Below are 20,586 nucleotides of genomic sequence, written 5' to 3'. Positions count from 1 at the left end.
GTGGGTGCAAAAAGGAGCCCCCATCACAAGATCAAATATGGTTTTATTCATGACCTGACAGGTCAGTACAGTATCAGCTATCATACAAATCAGTCAGTATGAAACTTAACAGCCAGATATGCAAATAAGTGTTTCCATAAACAACTTTGCATGAAGCTGATGAAAGTGTTGATAACAGTCATTTCAACAGCTCCTCAGTCACAGACTGAAGGAGACAAAGGTGGAACATACAACAATGGAAAAGGTTCTTCTGATCATCACAGCTGCAGCAGGCAAGTGTTTTTATATTCTCTATAATTTACTATACATTTTTCTGTAATTGATGTAAAATGTCAAATAATACAATAATGATAATTTGCACTAGTAAGTTATTTTATGTTTATGACGTCCATATTAGAAGAGCTTTAACCACCAAAACAATGACACAGCTGAATACACTGAAATGTCATTTTACAAAGTCAAACTATTTTATAGAAGGAATTTTTAGCCCAAATCTGATCAATATCCATGTCTGTCACTACAGGGCTGTGTGCTGTCTCATCACTCCCTGCTCATCAGTACCATTTGGTTTATGAACAAATGAACATGACTGAAGCTCAGAGCTACTGCAGAGAAAACTACACAGACCTGGCCACTATAGACAACATGGAGGACGTGAACCTCTTGAACTCCATGGCAGATTTGAGCAAAATGATCTACCCAACATACAGCTATGTGAGTTCACCTTTGTCTCTTTCATTTCATCTTTTACAGTTTGAGAGGTCCTTGTACTATTTGTTCCATTTTCTGCTACTTTCCACCTCCATGACATTTCAGAGGGAAATATTGTACTTTTTACTGAGCAACATTTATCTGACAGAGGTAGTTACTAGATACGTTGAAAATGAAGATTTTATATAAACAACATACAATAAGCTTATAAAATATAACATATTTTCACTTCCAGAAAAACAGAGCCTGGTTCAGGCTCCTTGTCACATTTCAAATGTCTCTGAGTTCTCTGATGGTTTCATTTGAACAATTGTTTGAAGCCCAAAGAGGTAAAATTATTTAATATTTCTCCAAAACTGAAAACATTCTGTGACGCTCTGGAGGGACCCGACCCTGAGGTTGATCTAGCTGATAAAGTAGTTAGAACAGCCTCCACCCTGACCAGAGTAAAATAGCTTTTAAAATGTTACACTTTCATTGATGAACAGAAATTTGACAGTGAGTGATCTAATCAGGTAACACATGTTCATCACACAGTATATTGATCAGAGCATCACAAATCCTTGAGGTCAAACCTGAAACTCTGTTGAAAATTGAACCAAATCCATTATAAGATGCTGTAAAGAGGTGGTGGAGAATCAGAGCCTGTTTACACCTGGGGCGGCTGTGGAGGTAGAGCAGTCGTCCACCAATCAGAAGGTCGGTGGTTCGATTCCCGGCTCCTCCAGTCTGCATGCCGAAGTATCCTTGGGCAAGATACTGAACCCTAAATTGCCTCCGATGTGTGTGTTTCACATCGGTGTGTGAATGTGTTTAGAAAGCACATTAAATATATAGAATATGTGCTGTATGAATGTGTGTGAATGGGGTGAATGTGATCTGTAGTGTAAAGCGCTTTGAGTGGTCGAAAAGACTAGAAAAGCGCTATATAAGTACAGTCCATTTTACCTGGGAATAAAACGCAGTCTGTATCCAGACACCTTATCCAGATCAGAAAACATACGTTAATTCGAGATGTAAGTCAGCCTATTTGATCTCAATCTGGTTACGAAAAAGCATCAAGATGACAGGTGTAAATACAAAGGCAAGTGCACAGTGTTTATTATCTGGGTAACGTATCTGGACACAGATTAAGTTTAAATAGGCAGCATCAAGAGTATAAAAAATTATTCTGCAACTTTAGAAGTTGAGCAATGTCAAATATTTTACATCACATTTGAACCTGAAGAAAGATTATTGTTTCCAGTTAGCCTGGATAGGTCTGTACGACGATGTGAACAGCTGGAGGTGGTCACTGTCAGACAGAAGTTTCTACACACAGGAGGAGGCTGAGTTCAGGAACTGGGCCTCTGGAGAACCAAACAATGAATATGGCAGCGCATACTGCACACTGCTCGTCAGTAACGGACAGTGGAGTGATGTACCTTGTGATGTTCTCCGTACAGCAGTCTGCATGGATGTCAGAGGTGAGGATTTTAACTGGTGAAATTACACCATACAACACAGCAGTTTAGTTTCTTTATCTCTCCCACTTTCTGCTTCTCTTTGTCTCTGTGTTTTCCTTATTTGGGCTCACAGTTCAATCAATCAATCAGACTTTATTTGTACAGCACCTTTTTCTAGGTTGGTCCAATTCAAAGTACTTTACAGATGAGCAACAAGCTGACAGTACAGATGGAAACACTAACACTATACTACACACTACTAATGCTTATGGTTATGTTACTGCTGCTCAGCTCTTCACTATGATCTGTTTTCAGGGTCAAATGTCACATTTGTCTTCATCAACAATCTCATGACATGGACTGAAGCTCAGAGCTACTGCAGAGCAAACCACACAGACCTGGCCAGTGTGAGAAACATGGAGGAAAACCAGAAGATAATGGAGCTGCTACCTTCAGGACAAAGTGTCTGGATCGGCCTTTTCAGAGACTCCTGGAAGTGGTCGGATGGAAGTAACTCCTCATTTAGGTACTGGATCACAGGTGAACCTAATGGGGGCACAGAGAACTGTGTGGCAGCAAACTTCCACAAGTCTGGAAAATGGGAGGACCAGCACTGTGGTCAGAGGAGAGCATTTATCTGCTACAGTCGTAAGTCATGACTCAGTCAGCCTTTAAATGTAGATTTAGGTTTCCATTGATTATTTATGATGTAATATCTGTAAGAATGTCATTATTATCCAACTAGAAACTGTAACTGATGAAGCCTGTTTGTTTTTCAGCACCTGTCTCAAAGAAAGTGGTGAGAGTGAGGCTCATGAAGAAAAGCTCCTCTCTGGATCTGAATGACCCTGCTGTGATGGAAGACATCTTGAGGCAGGTAATGTTTGACCTTTGTATCATCTTTGTATTTTGTTCAAACGTTCAGGTTGAGCCAAAGATGAACTGATTTGATTTTGATGGTCAGAGGTCATAGTGTTCGACCGTCGTGTTGGCTGTCACAAAAATAAAGGTAAATTTGAGTCGCACCAAATCAATAGATGACTTTTTGAAATACATGAAATATAAACAGCAACTGATCAAGCCAAAAATATGAACACTGCCACTATTGTTCACATAAAAAGGTGAAGCTGGGACAATGGCAAGAAAACAGAGCTAAATAAAGTTCAGTTTCTGGTAAGGCACAGTGTAGGAGTGAGAAGCTCATTTACATTCACCTGTGGTTTTAGTAAAACAAAGAGTTTGTATCAGCATACAAGTACATTACCTCAGTGTCATTTGACTTCATGCAAAAACCATGTATATCAAAAATATTTCCTCTAACTCCCAGCAGCTAGGTCATTGTTGTTTCCCTGCTCTTTCCCTGGAGGGACAGCTACACATCATTTTGTCACTTGGTGGTATTTACATTGTTACAGAGTGACATTGGTTTATGTATAGCATTGGGTTTCCTCTGCTTACTGCTAAGGCTGACTTGAAGGATGAGCATCAGATATTGTTTTTCAGTGGACAGTGGTCTAGTTGAGTTGGGTTGTCTCAAGCCATAATTTTGCTATGCTGGCAAGTTTAGTGGCTTGCATTTAAGACCCACCTAATATTGTGTATGTACCCCTCTGGCTTCCAAAACAACAGTGACCCATCAGGGCATGGACATAGGACCTCTAGGGGTCCAGATAATCCCACAGATTCTGGATCAGATTGGGATCTGGGGAGTTTGGAGGTCAGGTCAACACCTTGAGCTCTTTGTCGTGTTCCTCGAGACATTTCTGAGCTGCTTCTGTGGTATGATGAGAGCACTGTCCTGCTGCCACGGGGAAGTGCTGTTGTTATTTGGATGAGTGAAAGATCCAAGGACTCCAAGCAGAACATTGCATTGTAACAAGATGATCAATGTTATTCACTTCACCTGTCAGTGGTTTAACATTGTGGCCAGTGTGAGGCAGTTATAGTTAAAGTGTAGTTGGACAAGTGTATTTGGTGAAGAATTTTCTGTGTGATATTCAACAAAGTAAATGTTTTTGTGTCTCAGCTCAAACAGAAGCTGAAGGACAAGGGAGTGGACGGAGACGTCAAACTGAGCTGGAGGAAGCAGTCGGATGGAAAGGTCTTCCACAAGGAAAAGGAGACTGAGAAGAAAACCACTAAGAAAAAAGATGAACTTTAAAATTTATTGTCAGTTTCCATCAAATATTTTCTTTCTCTTCATCCTGTAAAAGAATAATGTTTTGTCAAAACATATTTTGCTGTTTTCTTTCTATAATCTGTGTGATTATCTTGAATTATACAGATAATTATCATATGTCCTATTTCTATGACATCACCTTATTAGGGGTGTGAACTGAATCATCATGTTGTGATTGGATAAGTGAGCAGTGCTTTGAGCTAAAAGCTAATATCATCATGCTAATGTGCTATTAATGGAAATGCTAAAATACAACTTATATTCTTCTATTGTACTTCTACATATTTTAGATAATCAGTAATAATCAATAATATACCATTCTGCAGAATGAGTCCTTTTCCTTTTGATACTGAAGTACATGTTTCTGTTAGCATGGCCGTCGTGCTGTCCATGTGCATGAAATCAAAAGATTACAGTAGATTACATTGTATGACTGTTTCATAAACTGTCGTGAGAATGGGTTGACAAAAACATCTGACAATGTGCTGCAATGTACTGTCAGTAACAAAGGAAACAGAGCTAAATAAAGTGCAGTTCCTGGTCAGATACAGTGAAGCTGTGACAGCCTCATTTACATTTAGAGGTTCAGTCTTTCAGTGCTTTTAGGAAAACAAAAGTGTTCACAGTGCCTTCATGAACAGTGAACAATACCTCAGTATCATTTGACCTCATTCAAATTGGTCACAGGCAAAAATGATGCACCTGTGAAAAACATATTTGATGTCATCTTATTTGACCAACAAATACTGACCACAGACAGTAGGGAATAATCAGTAGGAACTTCAAGGCAGTGTTATATCCAGACCAGACCTGATAATCAGAATATCTGCAGTTTGGTAACTCCCATATAAAAAAAAACGTTCATTTATTTCAATATGTATCTACCAAATTATATGTCAAACTGTTTATAATCATACCAAGAATTCGCCCTGAATGATTTGCAGATTGGACACTTGGCTTGCAGTCAGATGAAGATGAGAAAGACAACAACACAGTATATATACAAAATAAGTTCAAAAATACAGAACAACAAAACACACACACACACACAGTGTAATGTGTATAATATTACATGTGCAAATTTAGCAAGTTTATTGCACATGTAACAAAGGAGACCAAACTCCAGTTGCAGTTGAACCAGTGTGTTGAGTATTTGGCTTGGGGGAAGAATTTCAATCTGAATCTGAATCTGATCTGAGCGGTTTAAAACAGGTGTAGCCTTGCAGAGGACCTGCTGGTTCAAGATGGCTGTCAGGGGCTGTTGGATACCTATCATCAGTGTATCCCCCTCAAATTATCCAATATGAACAAAAAATCAGAGGTTAGAGAAAATTTGTGACTTTAATTTTAGATAATATTCAAGTTTTTGTAACTTGAACCAGTGCATGTAACGCTAAAGTTGCCTTTTGCCTATAGTTCCTCTTCACATGAATTTAATTTTTTTATTAATTAAATAACTACAAGAAATAAAAACAGCATCAGATCAAGCCAAAAACAGACCCTCAGCTACCATCCAGTTAAACTGGGCCGATGCAAAGAAAACAGAGCTACATAAAGTGCAGCCTGAAGCAACCAAACCAAACCACAATAAAGTCAGTAAGAACAGATTCAATAAAACACAGATGAAAAACAGTCATCAAAGAAATGAAACACCTGAAAGTCTTCATCTTCCTTACAAAGAACAAACTCTGCTGGACCTTTTTACAGTCGGCTTCAGTATCTGACTGGAAACAAAGCTTGGTATCAATCACAGTGCCACAGTATTTGTACCTGAACAATATCAGTGTGTGTTTGGTGAATGTTTGAAACACTGGGCTGTGCTCTTCTAAAACTTCTAAACACCTTTTCAAGTATGTGAAAGAACAATCACTGTAGAATGAAGCTTTATTAATGTAATGGATATATCACTGCCTGAAGTTCCTACTGATTGTGGTCAGTATTTGTTGAAAATGTTTGACAGGCAAATTATTTTTTCCTGTGAACAATTTGCATGAGGTCAAATGATACTGAGGTGCTGTTCATGTGTGGCACTAATGAATGGTTCAGGGGAAGTCTGCATGGCACCGCAAACTGTCCTTTAGTCCAAAAACCACTGAAAGACCCAATCTCTAAATGTAAATGAGGCTGTCACACCTACACAGTTCCTGCATCTGACCAGGAACTGCACTTTATTCATCTCTGTTTCTTTTCTACTGTCCTAAATTAATCTGTCTCTGTTTTATGTGCAGGATGGCAGCAGAGGTTTTGTTTTTATTTGTTTATTTTTATTATAAACATTATTTATTATTATTTTATAGTCTTTATGTATAACCATCAAGTAAATCAGTCAGCATGACACTGAAAAGCGAGATATGCAAATAAGTCTTTCCCTAAAAAACTTTGCATAAAGCTGATTAAAGTGTAGACAACCTAATACGAGATTACAACAGCTCCACAGTCACAGAGTAAAGGAGACAAAGGTGGAACATACAACCATGGAAAAGGTTCTTCTGATCATCACAGCTGCAGCAGGCAAGTGTTTTATATTTTCTATAATTTTCTATACATTATCTTTTAATTGATGTGAAATGTAACACAATACAAAGTGATTATAGAAGGAATTTTTAGCCCAAATCTGATCAATATCCATGTCTGTCACTACAGGGCTGTGTGCTGTCTCATCACTCCCTGCTCATCAGTACCATTTGGTTTATGAACAAATGAACATGACTGAAGCTCAGAGCTACTGCAGAGAAAAATACACAGACCTGGCCACTATAGACAACATGGAGGACGTGAACCTCTTGACCTCCATGGCAGATTTAAGCAGAATGGTCTACCCAACATACAGCTATGTGAGTACTTGATTTGGTTTGTTCCATTTTATGCTACTTTCCACTTCTACTCTACTCTAAATATTGTAATTTTTATTTACACTACATTTATCTGACAGAGATACTTACTAGATACTTCACAAATGAAGATTTTATGTAAACAACATACAAAAAAGCTTATGAAGTATGAAGTATTGTTCAGGTTAAACCAGTGGTTCCCAGCTGTTATTGGTTTGTGAAAAACAGAGTCTGGTTCAGGCTCTCTGATGGTTTCTTTTGAAAAACCCAAAAAGGTGAAATTATTTGATATTTCTTTAAAAAATAAACAAAAAAAGATTAGAAAAGAAAGATTAGAGATTAGATTAGATTAGATTAGATTAGAGAAAACTCAAAAAACTGAAAACATCTTGTAACCCCTGAGGTTGGGAACCACTAAATGATCAAACTGATGAAGTAGTTAGAACAGCCTCCACCATCACTAGATACAGTAAACAGTAACAGTAAAATGCATGATAATGTCCTATAGAATAATAATGTAGATCAGCCACAGAGGAGGTTTTACTGCACCACCACTACTTTTGCTGCTTATTTCTCCATTGTTGTGTTGGTACTGTTACTTCAGGAAAGGATCTGAATACTTCTTCCATCACTGTACTTACATTATGTGAACTGTCCTGCACTCACACAGTGTGACTGAAGGTTCAGTCCCTCACACTGACTGTATCAGGTCATTGTCATCAGGCTCTAATAAACAATATGGTGCAAATGTTCCACTTTCTTAGTGAATATAACCACTGGGTTGGTTTTTATGTGGGACAACAGCAGAAAGTAAAACATGTGAGACATGAGTGTGCATATTACTAAACTGGATAACAGAATGTCATTTTAACATTCACTGATTTTAACAATGGGATCAGTCCTGTCAATACCAACATTAAACAGTTGGCAGCATGTGTCCCATTAAATTACAGAAACACTAGTACAAGCAAGTACATTCATCTACTGTTGAAATACAAAGGTGGAAGAAGTACTACAATCCTTTACTAATGGAAGAGTAGTAAGACCAGAGTGTAGAAATACTCTGTTACAAGTAAAAGCCCTGTATTCAAATGTACTTCAGTATCAAAAGTAAAACTACTCTGAACACAAAATGGTATTAATTATTAAATATCTGATTATTATTGTTGATGCATTGACATGTAAGCAGCTAAATCATCTGGTAAAGATGGAGACACGTTTAACTACTTTAGAAACTGTTGGTCGCCACACAAACAAATTTATCAAAGGATGTTAACCATGTGTGTGACAAACAAATGATTTGAATATTTAAATGTTCATTTCATCCAGTATGTAAATGACTGAGTCTAGACTTCACTATCTGCGTCAGCTTGACAAGTTGATGTTACAATGATGAACACGAATTTGACAAATCACACATAATGGAAACATGTTGATCAAATCAGGTAACATGTGTTCATCACACAGTACATTGATCAGAGCATCAAAATCTCAATGAGGATAACAAGAACGCATTAAAATCATCAGGTGTAAATGTAAAGACAAGATCACAGCGTTTATTGTCTGGATATAGATCACATTTTAATAACAGGTGTAAATTGAGTAATAGGCAGGATCAAGAGTGTAACAAGAAATTATTTTGTGAAAAATTTTGCCTTGAGCAACTTTACAATTTTAGCAAAGATCAAATATTTTACATCAGATTTTTAATAAAAAATGCTTTTTCCAGCGAGCCTGGATAGGTCTGTACGACGATGTGAACAGCTGGAGGTGGTCGCTGTCAGACAGAAGTTTCTACACACAGGAGGAGGCTGAGTTCAGGAACTGGTACTCTGGAGAACCAGACAATTACAATAGTAGAGAACACTGTGCATGGATCACCAATGATGGACAGTGGAATGATGTTTTTTGTGATGTTCTCCGTACAGCAGTCTGCATGGATGTCAGAGGTGAGGATTTTAACTGGTGAAATTACACCATACAACACAGCAGTTTAGTTTCTTTATCTCTCCCACTTTCTGCTTCTCTTTGTCTCTGTGTTTTCCTTATTTGGGCTCACAGTTCAATCAATCAATCAGACTTTATTTGTACAGCACCTTTTTCTAGGTTGGTCCAATTCAAAGTACTTTACAGATGAGCAACAAGCTGACAGTACAGATGGAAACACTAACACTATACTACACACTACTAATGCTTATGGTTATGTTACTGCTGCTCAGCTCTACACTATGATCTGTTTTCAGGGTCAAATGTCACATTTGTCTTCATCAGCAAAACAATGACATGGACTGAAGCTCAGAGCTACTGCAGAGCAAACCACACAGACCTGGCCAGTGTGAGAAACATGGAGGAAAACCAGAAGGTAACAGAGCTGCTACCTTCAGGACAAAGTGTCTGGATCGGCCTTTTCAGAGACTCCTGGAAGTGGTCGGATGGAAGTAACTCCTCATTTAGGTACTGGAATGAGGTTGAACCTAATGGGAACACGGAGAACTGTGTGGCAGCATACTTCAGTGGCTCTGGAAAATGGGAGGACTGGACCTGTGGTCAGAGGAAAGCATTTATTTGCTACATTGGTAAGTCATGACTCAGTCAGCCTTTAGATGTAGATTTAGGTTTCCTTCACCTGCAGATACATGCTCACAATGACAATGCTAACATGCTGATGTTTAGCTGGTATAATGTTTACCATGTTCACTGTATTCAATGTGAACACAAAGAACAGTTAAGGATGATGGGAATGTCATTAGTTTTGCAGGTGTTAAAACCAGAGTATTGGGATAAACTGAAAGTTTTACCTGATGGTGGCGCCAGTTGAAAAGTTAAAGGATCATCAAAGTTTTTGAAATTCATCCTGAGGGAACATAAATGTCTAAACCACATTTCATCAGAATTCTTCTAACTGTTTGTCTGGGAACCTTGAACATGAACTGAACCAAATTTCATGCCAATCCATCCAACAGTTGTTGAGAAATTTTAGTCTGGACCAAAGTGCTGGACTGGACAACATAATAATAAAAAGTTATGGATATAGAAAATATGTTTTATTGCATTTATTATTATTGATAATGTTCATGAGCTTATTTGGAAAGTTAATACACAGTAGGGATCAACAGCAGATGAAGGGTTTGTGTTGCTGAAGTGTTGGTTTCACTGATGCAAAGAGTGTGAAGGCCAATAAGAGAGTAGAGGTTCATGCTAAGCTAAGCCAAGTTAAATTATTCAAGATGTGATATTTGTAAAAACATCATTATTATCCAACTACAGTGTAACTGGTGAAGCCTGTTTGTTTTTCAGCAAAGAAAACAAAGAAAGTGGTGAGAGTGAGGCTCATGAAGAAAAGCTCCTCTCTGGATCTGAATGACCCTCCTGTGATGGAAGACATCTTGAGGGAGGTAAATAATGTTTGACCTTTTTAATTTTTATGTATGTACTTTAGCTTCTTATTGAGTTTTCAGTTTTGGAAACAATGGGAGTAGATCTACAACACAACACTGAAATCAGTTATTTCATATTTAAACAGTCAAGTTTCTTGTTTAGTATCAGGTTTCAGATAATGACTCACATTTCCAAAGTTATATCAAAGATATTTCCTTTAACTCTCAGCAGTGAGTGATATTCAACAAAGTAAATGTTTTTGTGTCTCAGCTCAAACAGAAGCTGAAGGACGAGGGAGTGGACGGAGACGTCAAACTGAGCTGGAGGAAGCAGTCGGATGGAAAGGTCTTCCACAAGGAAAAGGAGACTGAGAAGAAAACCACTAAGAAAAGAGATGAGCTTTAATGTTTGAATTCTGTCAGTTTCCATTTCCATTCTCTTCATCTGGTAAAAGAGTAATGTTTTATCAGAACATATTTAGCTGTTTTCTTTCGAGAATTTGCATGATGATCTTGAATTATACAGATAATTTTCATATGTCCTATTTCTGACTTACCTTATTAGTAATATATGTTGTAAAAGTCATCGTGCGATTGTGATTGCGTAGGTGAGTAGTGCTTTGAGCTAAATGCTAATATCAATATTTTAATTAATAGGTAAAAATCAGTGATATACTGTATATCATAACTCTGCAGAATGAGTCATGGAACTTCTGATGCTAAAGTACATTTTCCTGATAATATTTGTGTGGTTTTTACTTCAATAGAATTATTATTATTATTAACTTTTATTATTATTATGAACTTTTTCCATGGAAAAGGCTTCATATGAGCGTGTATTGAACAAGGATGAATAACAGAGACAAGAGTATGGATCATCTGATTGGCACACACCTGTGGCAGTGGGCCTCACTATCTCTCTCTCCAGCCTGCAACAGTAGCACCTTTGTTGGTGTTAGGTATTCAGTTTATCATTTATTCATTCATCTACTCCAATAAACTAAATGCAGTAAAACCTTCTCTTGGTTGTGTTGATTCTAATGTTCGGTGTTGAGCCAGCTGTAACATAGTAATGGGGACTCGATCAGCAAACCAGTCCTTTGTTTCTAGTTAGTCAGGACACCTATGTGCAGCCACATGAGGTAGTTGTTTGAACTTTCCCAGCAGGTGCTGGAGAGACCAGCTCCACTTTATTATTTTTTGTGTGATAGCTCTGGGGTGGCCCCTGGCGTGCCCAGGTGCATCACTGAAGATAAACAGGTAAAGTAAAGTAGTAATCTCACAGGTAGAGGGGAACTGGTTTATTTCTGAAGGAGGAAGTTCATCAAAATCCTGTCAATCCTGATGACCTATGTGAGGCCTGCTTTGTTGTAGTTAGGTTATTTGGGGTTTTGCGTTGAGCATTCACAATTAAGCTGTTTCACCTGTTTAGCTCTTGTACCTTTTGTGCGTGGCTAAGGGTGTGAAGTGTCCTATCTCAGAGCAAAATGTTGTTTGGTCAGGGGGCCTGTGTCTGTTGATTTGCACCTTTACATTCCAGTTAAGGGGGTCAGCCTCATTTGGGGCAATGACCTGGCTGATAAAAAGGTGTTTCCTCCCCCGGTTGTGACAACCACTGCAGCTAGGTAGAGAAGAGCTAGCAAGGTCACAGTGGGCTGATTCTTCTTTGGCCAAGTGTTTTGGATAGGACAGTGGAGATGAGACGGGAAACAGGGAGAGAGAGCAGAGGAATGACACGCAGTAAAGGTCCGGCCGAACCGGGGGTCGATCCGGGGACCAGCTGCTTAGGGCCCATGAGCCCATGTGGTACATGCCCCAACCATGTGGCTACGGGGGCGCCCAATCCCTGTTGCTTTTTATGTGGAAGATGATGTGCTCATGCATAAGCGGTCTGCTTGTCCTGATGGGCTTGACTGGAGTGCCACTTACCAAGTTGTTGTTGCCTCTGAGTATCATTCAGATACTGAACTGAGCTCATGATAACGGTATGTCTGGTCACTTGGGGATTAAAAAGACCTACAACCGGATCTTAGGACGCTTCTTTTGGCTTGGTTTAAAGGCTGCAGTTAGCAAGCAAACTTAATCAGGTGATTTCCCCAGCGCCTCTACAGCCTATTCCTGTATTGGGGGAACCATTTGAGAGACTTATTGTTGACTGGCTGAAGTCAAAGTCTGGTCCTCAGTACATACTGACCATCATGTATGCCACCACTTGTTATCCTGAGGCAATACCGTTGCATTCTCTTAAGGCTAAGGTTATAGTCAGGGAGCTTCTGAAGTTCTGCACTACTTTTGGGTTGCCAAAAGTCATCCAAACAGACCAGGGGAGTAACTTCATGTCTAAGGTCTTCAGTCAGGTACTAGAGGTCACGGCTGTGAAGCATCAGGTTTCCAGCGCTTACCATCCTGAGAGTCAAGGAGTTCTAGAGAGATTCCACCAGACCCTTAAGTATGTGCTATACACCTATTGCTTGGAGCATGGCCCATACCCTTTCTGTTGTTTGCAGTCCATGAAACGGTAAAAGAGTCATTGGGGTTCAGCCCTGCCGACTGTGTGGTGTTTGGCCACACAGAGGCTCATTGAAACTGTTGTGGGGACAGCTAATGGCAGATTCACCACCTACCGTCCATGTGCTTGACTTTCAGGAACGTCTCCATCATGTGTGCAACCTAGCTAAACAGGCTATGGCAAACTCTCAGTCTAAAATGAAACAACAGTTTGATAAAAATGCTCTTTCCAGCCTGGAGACTCAGTTTTGGTTCTTTTGCCGCCCATACCCAAGTCAGTGTTACATGCAGGGTTTGCTGGGCCTTATGTTGTTAAGAAGAAGCTAAGTGACACTGACTCTAGACAGAAAGTATAAGTCTCAGGTATGTCATCTTAACATGCTGAAGACTTATACAGCCCGGCCATCAGAAGGGCAAAGTCCTTCAAATGAAGTGAGTGGTGTTGTTGCCGTCGTTTCCACTTGTCCTGCTGATAATGGTTTGACCAAAGAAAACACACCTGCTATGGGTGGCCGGTTCCAGAACTCATAAGTGCTGGCAAATCTCAAGGCTCAAATGTCCTATCTTCCTGACTCTCAAAAGGAAGATATTCTTGGGTTGATATGTGATCACCTTGATTTTTTTTTTTTTTTTTCAGATCCACTTGTACAAATGTACTACATCATGACATTGATGTAGGTGATTGTGCTCGCATTAAACAGCATCCTTATCGTGTCAACCCTATCAAGCGTGAACTGATGAAAAAAGAGGTTGGGTATTTGCTAAAAAGAATGGTCTTGCAGTTCCCAGTAACAGTTCTTGGAGTTCACCCTGTTCACTGGTGCCAAAAGTTGAATTGACTCCTAGGTTCTGGACAGACTATCGCAAAGTGAACAGTGTAACTAGGTCCTGACTCTTTTCCTCTTCCTCGTGTTGAGGATTGTATTGATAGGGTAGGAACAGCTTGCTATGTGACCAAGTTAGACTTGTTAAAAGGCTACTGGCAAGTTCCTTTGACACAGAGGGCCTCTGACATCTCTGTGATTCAAGCTTGAGGTCGATGCAAGTGGTACAGGTGCCTGTGCTGTTCTCATCCAGGAAGATTTAGCAGGCATTGACCATCCTATCTGCTATTTTTCCAAAAGTTTTGCAGACCAGCAGAACTACAGCACTATTGAAAAGGAGGCCCTGGACTTGTTGTGGGCTTTACAGCACTTTGAGGTGTGTGTGAGTTCTTCCTTTCAACCTGTTGTTGTTTATACAGACCATAATCCTTTGGTGTTTCTACACTGCATGTATAACAGCAAGCAGAGGTTCATGCATTGGGCCAACATAGTTCAGAACTACAATTTGGACATTCGCCATTTGCTATTGACCCTTTACTTGGATCATCTGATTGGCACACTGTTCGGTTTATCATTTATTCATTAATCTACTTCAATAAACTAAATGCAGTAAAACTTTATCTTGATTGTGTCCATTGTTATGTTCGGTGTTGAGCCAGCTGTAACAGCATAAAGCGTGAAATCCTCATCTGTGAATAATTTTACCACGCCCAGTTCTGGACATATTTTAGGATGTCGATGGAACAGTTTGAGGTCCTGCTGGGGAGGCTAGCTCTGCATCTGAGGATAGATCAATAGAACTGCTGTGAGACTGGGCGGACAAAACATGTCAATATGACAACAGTGGCAAAGTATATTATAGTCTTGTCTCCCCTGTTTAGTTGTTGGGTTATTGTGGTCTGTTCTGCATTTTGTGTATAGTTGTGCTGTGTGTTTTCCTGGTTCCCCAGTGTTTGCTTACTTCCCCTTTTATGGAATTTGGATTTTAAGGGTTTTTTTTTACCTTTGGCTTTACGTCTTTTGTTGTTATTGTTTTTTGAATAAATCGTTGAACTGTTTGAGCCTGTTCAGTGTCTGAATTTGGGTCCTCACCCCTGACTCCCTACACCCCAAAGTGACAGTGAACTCATAAAAGAAATTACACAAAAGTCTTCATCTTCCTTACAAAGAACAAACTCTGCTGGACCTTTTTACAGTCGGCTTCAGTATCTGACTGGAAACAAAGCTTGGTATCAATCACAGTGCCACAGTATTTGTACCTACCAGTATTTGTTGAAAATGTTTGACAGGCAAATTATTTTTGCCTGTGAACAATTTGCATGAGGTCAAATGATACTGGGGTGCTGTTCATGTGTGGCACTAATGAATGGTTCAGGGGAAGTCTGCATGGCACCGCAAACTGTCCTTTAGTCCAAAAACCACTGAAAGACCCAATCTCTAAATGTAAATGAGGCTGTCACACCTACACAGTTCCTGCATCTGACCAGGAACTGCACTTTATTCATCTCTGTTTCTTTTCTACTGTCCTAAATTAATCTGTCTCTGTTTTATGTGCAGGATGGCAGCAGAGGTTTTGTTTTTATTTGTTTATTTTTATATAAACATTATTATCATTATTTTATAGCCTTTATGTATGAAAATCAGTCAGTATGACACTGAAAAGCCAGATATGCAAATACCTACAAAACAACTTTGCATGAAGCTGATTAAAGTGTAGACAATCTAATAAGAAATTACAACAGCTCCACAGTCACAGAGTAAAGGAGACAAAGGTGGAACATACAACCATGGAAAAGGTTCTTCTGATCATCACAGCTGCAGCAGGCAAGTGTTTTATATTTTCTATAATTTTCTTATCTTTTAATTATCTTTTAATTGATGTGAAATGTAACACAATACAAGGTGATTATTTGTATTAGAAAAGTTATTTTATGTTTATGACGTCTATATTAGAAGAGCTTTAACCACCAAAACAATGACACAGCTGAATACACTGAAATGTCATTTTACAAAGTCAAACTATTTTATAGAAGGAATTTTTAGGCCAAATCTGATCAATATCCATGTCTGTCACTACAGGGCTGTGTGCTGTCTCATCACTCCCTGCTCATCAGTACCATTTGGTTTATGAACTAAAGACCATGAATGAAGCTCAGAGCTACTGCAGAGAAAAATACACAGACCTGGCCACTATAGACAACATGGAGGACGTGAACCTCTTGACCTCCATGGTGGATTTGAGCAAAATGGTCTACCCAACATACAGCTATGTGAGTTCACCTTTATGTAACTGACAGATGGCAGTAAAATTTTGAGTCACTTGACTTTTAACTGCTCTACATTTATCTGACAGATATAGTTATTAGATACTTCACAAATGTAGATTTTATCTGAGAAACTTACAATAAGTTTATTAAATATTGTTCAGGTTAAAACTGTTATTGGTTTGTGACTTCTTACAGAAGAAGTTTTACTGCACCACCACTACTTTTGCTGCTGATAGTTGAAGTACATGACACTGATAATACTTCTGTACTTTCACTGAAGTAGGATTTTATAGAGTATTTCTCCATTGTTGTGTTGGTACTGTTACTTCAGGAAAGGATCTGAGTACTTCTTCCATCACTGTACTTACATTATGTGAACTGTCCTGCACTCACACAGTGTGACTGAAGGTTCAGTCCCTCACACTGACTGTATCAGGTCATTGTCATCAGGCTCTAATAAACAATATGGTGCAAATGTTCCACTTTCTTAGTGAATATAACCACTGGGTTGGTTTTTATGTGGGACAACAGCAGAAAGTAAAACATGTGAGACATGAGTGTACATATTACTAAACTGGATAACAGAATGTCATTTTAACATTCACTGATTTTAACAATGGGATCAGTCCTGTCAATACCAACATTAAACAGTTGGCAGCATGTGTCCCATTAAATTACAGAAACACTAGTACAAGCAAGTACATTCATCTACTGTTGAAATACAAAGGTGGAAGAAGTACTACAATCCTTTACTAATGGAAGAGTAGTAAGACCAGAGTGTAGAAATACTCTGTTACAAGTAAAAGCCCTGTATTCAAATGTACTTCAGTATCAAAAGTAAAACTACTCTGAACACAAAATGGTATTAATTATTAAATATCTGATTATTATTGTTGATGCATTGACATGTAAGCAGCTAAATCATCTGGTAAAGATGGAGACACGTTTAACTACTTTAGAAACTGTTGGTCGCCACACAAACAAATTTATCAAAGGATGTTAACCATGTGTGTGACAAACAAATGATTTGAATATTTAAATGTTCATTTCATCCAGTATGTAAATGACTGAGTCTAGACTTCACTATCTGCGTCAGCTTGACAAGTTGATGTTACAATGATGAACACGAATTTGACAAATCACACATAATGGAAACATGTTGATCAAATCAGGTAACATGTGTTCATCACACAGTACATTGATCAGAGCATTCAAAATCTCAATGAGGATAACAAGAACGCATTAAAATCATCAGGTGTAAATGTAAAGACAAGATCACAGTGTTTATTGTCTGGATATAGATCACATTTTAATAACAGGTGTAAATGGAGTAATAGGCAGGATCAAGAGTGTAACAAGAAATTATTTTGTGAAAAATTTTGCCTTGAGCAACTTTACAATTTTAGCAAAGATCAAATATTTTACATCAGATTTTTAATAAAAAATGCTTTTTCCAGTTAGCCTGGATAGGTCTGTACGACGATGTGAACAGCTGGAGGTGGTCGCTGTCAGACAGAAGTTTCTACACACAGGAGGAGGCTGACTTCAGGAACTGGGCCTCTGGAGAACCAGACAATTACATAAGTAGAGAACACTGCGGACAGATGAAAGATGATGGAGAGTGGAGCGATACAGGTTGTGAGACCCTCCGTACAGTCAGTCTGCATGGATGTCAGAGGTGAGGATTTTAACTGGTGAAATTACACCATACAACACAGCAGTTTAGTTTCTTTATCTCTCCCACTTTCTGCTTCTCTTTGTACAGATGGAAACACTAACACACACAAGACAAATGATAAAATGTAATAAAACTAATATAAAACAGATTAAAGACAATAATGATCTATGATCTGTTTTCAGGGTCAAATGTCACATTTGTCTTCATCAACAATCTCATGACATGGACTGAAGCTCAGAGCTACTGCAGAGCAAACCACACAGACCTGGCCAGTGTGAGAAACATGGAGGAAAACCAGAAGATAATGGAGCTGCTACCTTCAAGACAAGATATCTGGATCGGCTTTTTCAGAGACTCCTGGAAGTGGTCGGATGGAAGTAACTCCTCATTTAGGTACTGGATCACAGGTGAACCTAATGAGGGCACAGAGAACTGTGTGGCAGCAGACTTCAGCAGCTCTGGAAAATGGGAGGACCAGCACTGTGGTCAGAGGAGAGCATTTATCTGCTACAGTGGTAAGTCATGACTTTAGATGTAGGTTTAGGTTTCCTTTACCTGCAGATACAGTGGAAAGTTTTGGGTCAATAAAATTCTGTGTGTCATGACAAATGATGGAAATATATGTCCATATACATGAAAAAATACATTAACTTTCCTGACTGTTTCACAAACTGCTGTGAGACTGGGTTGTAAAATAAGTTTCATCATCCATACTATTGATAATATCCATGAACTTGTTTGGAAAGTTAATACGCAGTAGGGTTCAGCAGCAGATGATGGGTTGATGATGAAGCACCTTTACTTAGCACATACAGAATTTGACCAGCTCTTATCATGGCTGCCACTTAGATACTTCCTGGTCATTTCACTAAGTTAGGCACCTCCCTACGCAACGCTACGCAACGCAACGCTACGCAACGCTACGCAACAAAACAAAACAAAACAAAACAAAACAAAACAAAACAAAACAAAACAAAACAACTGTTTGACTACAGCCCTGGTTTCAATGATGCAAGAGCAACCGTAGAAGTCCATGCTAAGCTAAGCTAAGCTAAGGTTTTCTTGCGCCATAGGACACTCACATATAGAGCCGATGTAAAAAAGTATCACATTTATTCTAAATGTGATATTTGTAAGGATTTAACTGATGAAGCCTGTTTGTTTTTCAGCACCTGTCTCAAAGAAAGTGGTGAGAGTGAGGCTCATGAAGAAAAGCTCCTCTCTGGATCTGAATGACCCTGCTGTGATGGAAGACATCTTGAGGGAGGTAAATAATGTTTGACCTTTTTAATTTTCTACAATTGTATTTACTTTAGCTTCTTATTGGGTTTTCAGTTCTGGAACAAACATGAGTACATCCATCCATTATCTAAACCGCTTATCCATCAGAGTCACAGGGGGAGCTGGAGCCAATTCCAGCTACCATGAATACACATACACTTTATTTTATATTATCTTAAAGGGACAGTGAACAGCTCAAACTTAAATGTCACCATGTGATGCACCGCACCAAATTATAGCCCCAAGCTAAAGCTAATTGTGCCTGTAGTCCTTTGGCAGGTCAGAGCAAAGAATCAGTCCAGTCCAGAGTAGATACAACATACAAAGTTATACAAAAAGAGGAACATACAACACACAATACAAAACTACACACGTTACAAATGTATGCTTGTCACATAAAAGCGAGTCATGGAGACCATAAGCTAATAGCAGACTCTTTAGACTGGTTTTGTGCTAATAGAGATGGAGCCCCTCACATTGTCAGGCAGGCTGTGCCATTGATTTGTGGCTATTTGATGCAGAGCTTGTGTAAATGTTCTTCATGACCTTTGTAATTTTCATTAAAAAGAGAACAGTCAAAAATGTATATGACTTCACAGACTACTGAGAACAACTTCATTCAAACGCCTCTATATCATTAAAACCAGACCTGTGTCAAAAAACACGCCAACAGGCAGTTACAGTTAGGTAACATGTAACTGAACAAAAGTGTTTGGTGAAGAATTTTCTGTGTGATATTCAACAAAGTAAATGTTTTTGTGTCTCAGCTCAAACAGAAGCTGAAGGACAAGGGAGTGGACGGAGACGTCAAACTGAGCTGGAGGAAGCAGTCGGATGGAAAGGTCTTCCACAAGGAAAAGGAGACTGAGAAGAAAACCACTTAGAAAAGAGATGAGCTTTAATGTTTGAATTCTGTCAGTTTCCATTTCCTTTCTCTTCATCCGGTAAAAGAATAATGTTTTATCAAAACATATTTAGCTGTTTTCTTTCGAGAATTTGCATGATGATCTTGAATTATACAGATAATTTTCATATGTCCTATTTCTATGACCTCATCTTATTAGTAATATACATTATAAGAATCATGTTGTTGTGATTGCATAGGTGAGCGGTGCTTTGAGCTAAATGTTAATCAAATGTTCATCAGTGTGCTAACATGCTTGCAATGGAAATGCTAAAACACAACTTATATTTTAATTAATAGGTAATAACAGTAACATCATTGTAGAATGAGTCATTTCACTTCTGATGCTAAAGTACATTTTCCTAGCTCTGCGTGTGAACAGAGATCAATAGATGACATTTTGTGACCATTTCAGGAACTGCTGTGAGACTGGGTGGACAAAACATGTTTAAACAGAGATGAATAAAGTGCAGTTCCTGGTCAGATGCAGGAACTGTGTAGGTGTGACAGCCTCATTTACATTTAGAGATTGGGTCTTTCAGTGGTTTTTGGACTAAAGGACAGTTTGCGGTGCCATGCAG

The 20,586-nt window shown here is 38.8% G+C and overlaps 2 protein-coding genes across 4 annotated transcripts; both read left to right on the top strand.

The window, feature by feature from the left end:
- The first annotated feature begins 88 nt into the window (after nucleotides 1-88).
- Nucleotides 89-20,244, top strand: LOC108876352 (macrophage mannose receptor 1-like). Of its 3 annotated transcripts, none has more exons than XM_051071501.1 (6): nucleotides 89-272; nucleotides 524-714; nucleotides 1,958-2,177; nucleotides 2,472-2,804; nucleotides 2,936-3,033; nucleotides 10,815-11,090. In XM_051071501.1, exons 1-6 carry the CDS (start codon nucleotides 236-238, stop codon nucleotides 10,947-10,949), a joined length of 1,014 nt encoding a protein of 337 aa, XP_050927458.1. In that variant the 5' UTR covers nucleotides 89-235; the 3' UTR covers nucleotides 10,950-11,090. The 3 variants fall into 3 exon arrangements, with proteins under 3 accessions (XP_050927458.1, XP_018521328.1, XP_050927459.1); XM_018665812.2 differs by lacking the exon at nucleotides 10,815-11,090 and adding an exon at nucleotides 4,183-4,869 and having other exon boundaries at nucleotides 93-272; XM_051071502.1 differs by lacking the exons at nucleotides 2,936-3,033; nucleotides 10,815-11,090 and adding exons at nucleotides 18,990-19,087; nucleotides 19,869-20,244 and having other exon boundaries at nucleotides 104-272.
- LOC127142599 (L-selectin-like) lies at nucleotides 15,958-18,171 on the top strand. Its single transcript, XM_051071503.1, has 3 exons — nucleotides 15,958-16,145; nucleotides 17,600-17,820; nucleotides 18,003-18,171. The coding sequence occupies exons 1-3, from the start codon at nucleotides 16,017-16,019 to the stop codon at nucleotides 18,049-18,051; spliced, it is 399 nt and encodes a 132-aa protein (XP_050927460.1). The 5' UTR covers nucleotides 15,958-16,016; the 3' UTR covers nucleotides 18,052-18,171.
- Nucleotides 20,245-20,586: the final 342 nt, after the last annotated feature.

This window comes from Lates calcarifer, linkage group LG6 (genome assembly GCF_001640805.2).
Source record: "Lates calcarifer isolate ASB-BC8 linkage group LG6, TLL_Latcal_v3, whole genome shotgun sequence".
In the NCBI taxonomy this organism is placed as follows: Eukaryota; Metazoa; Chordata; class Actinopteri; family Centropomidae; genus Lates; species Lates calcarifer.
Note: the sequence above shows the minus strand (reverse complement) of the source record. Positions and strands in the feature narration are given on the sequence as shown.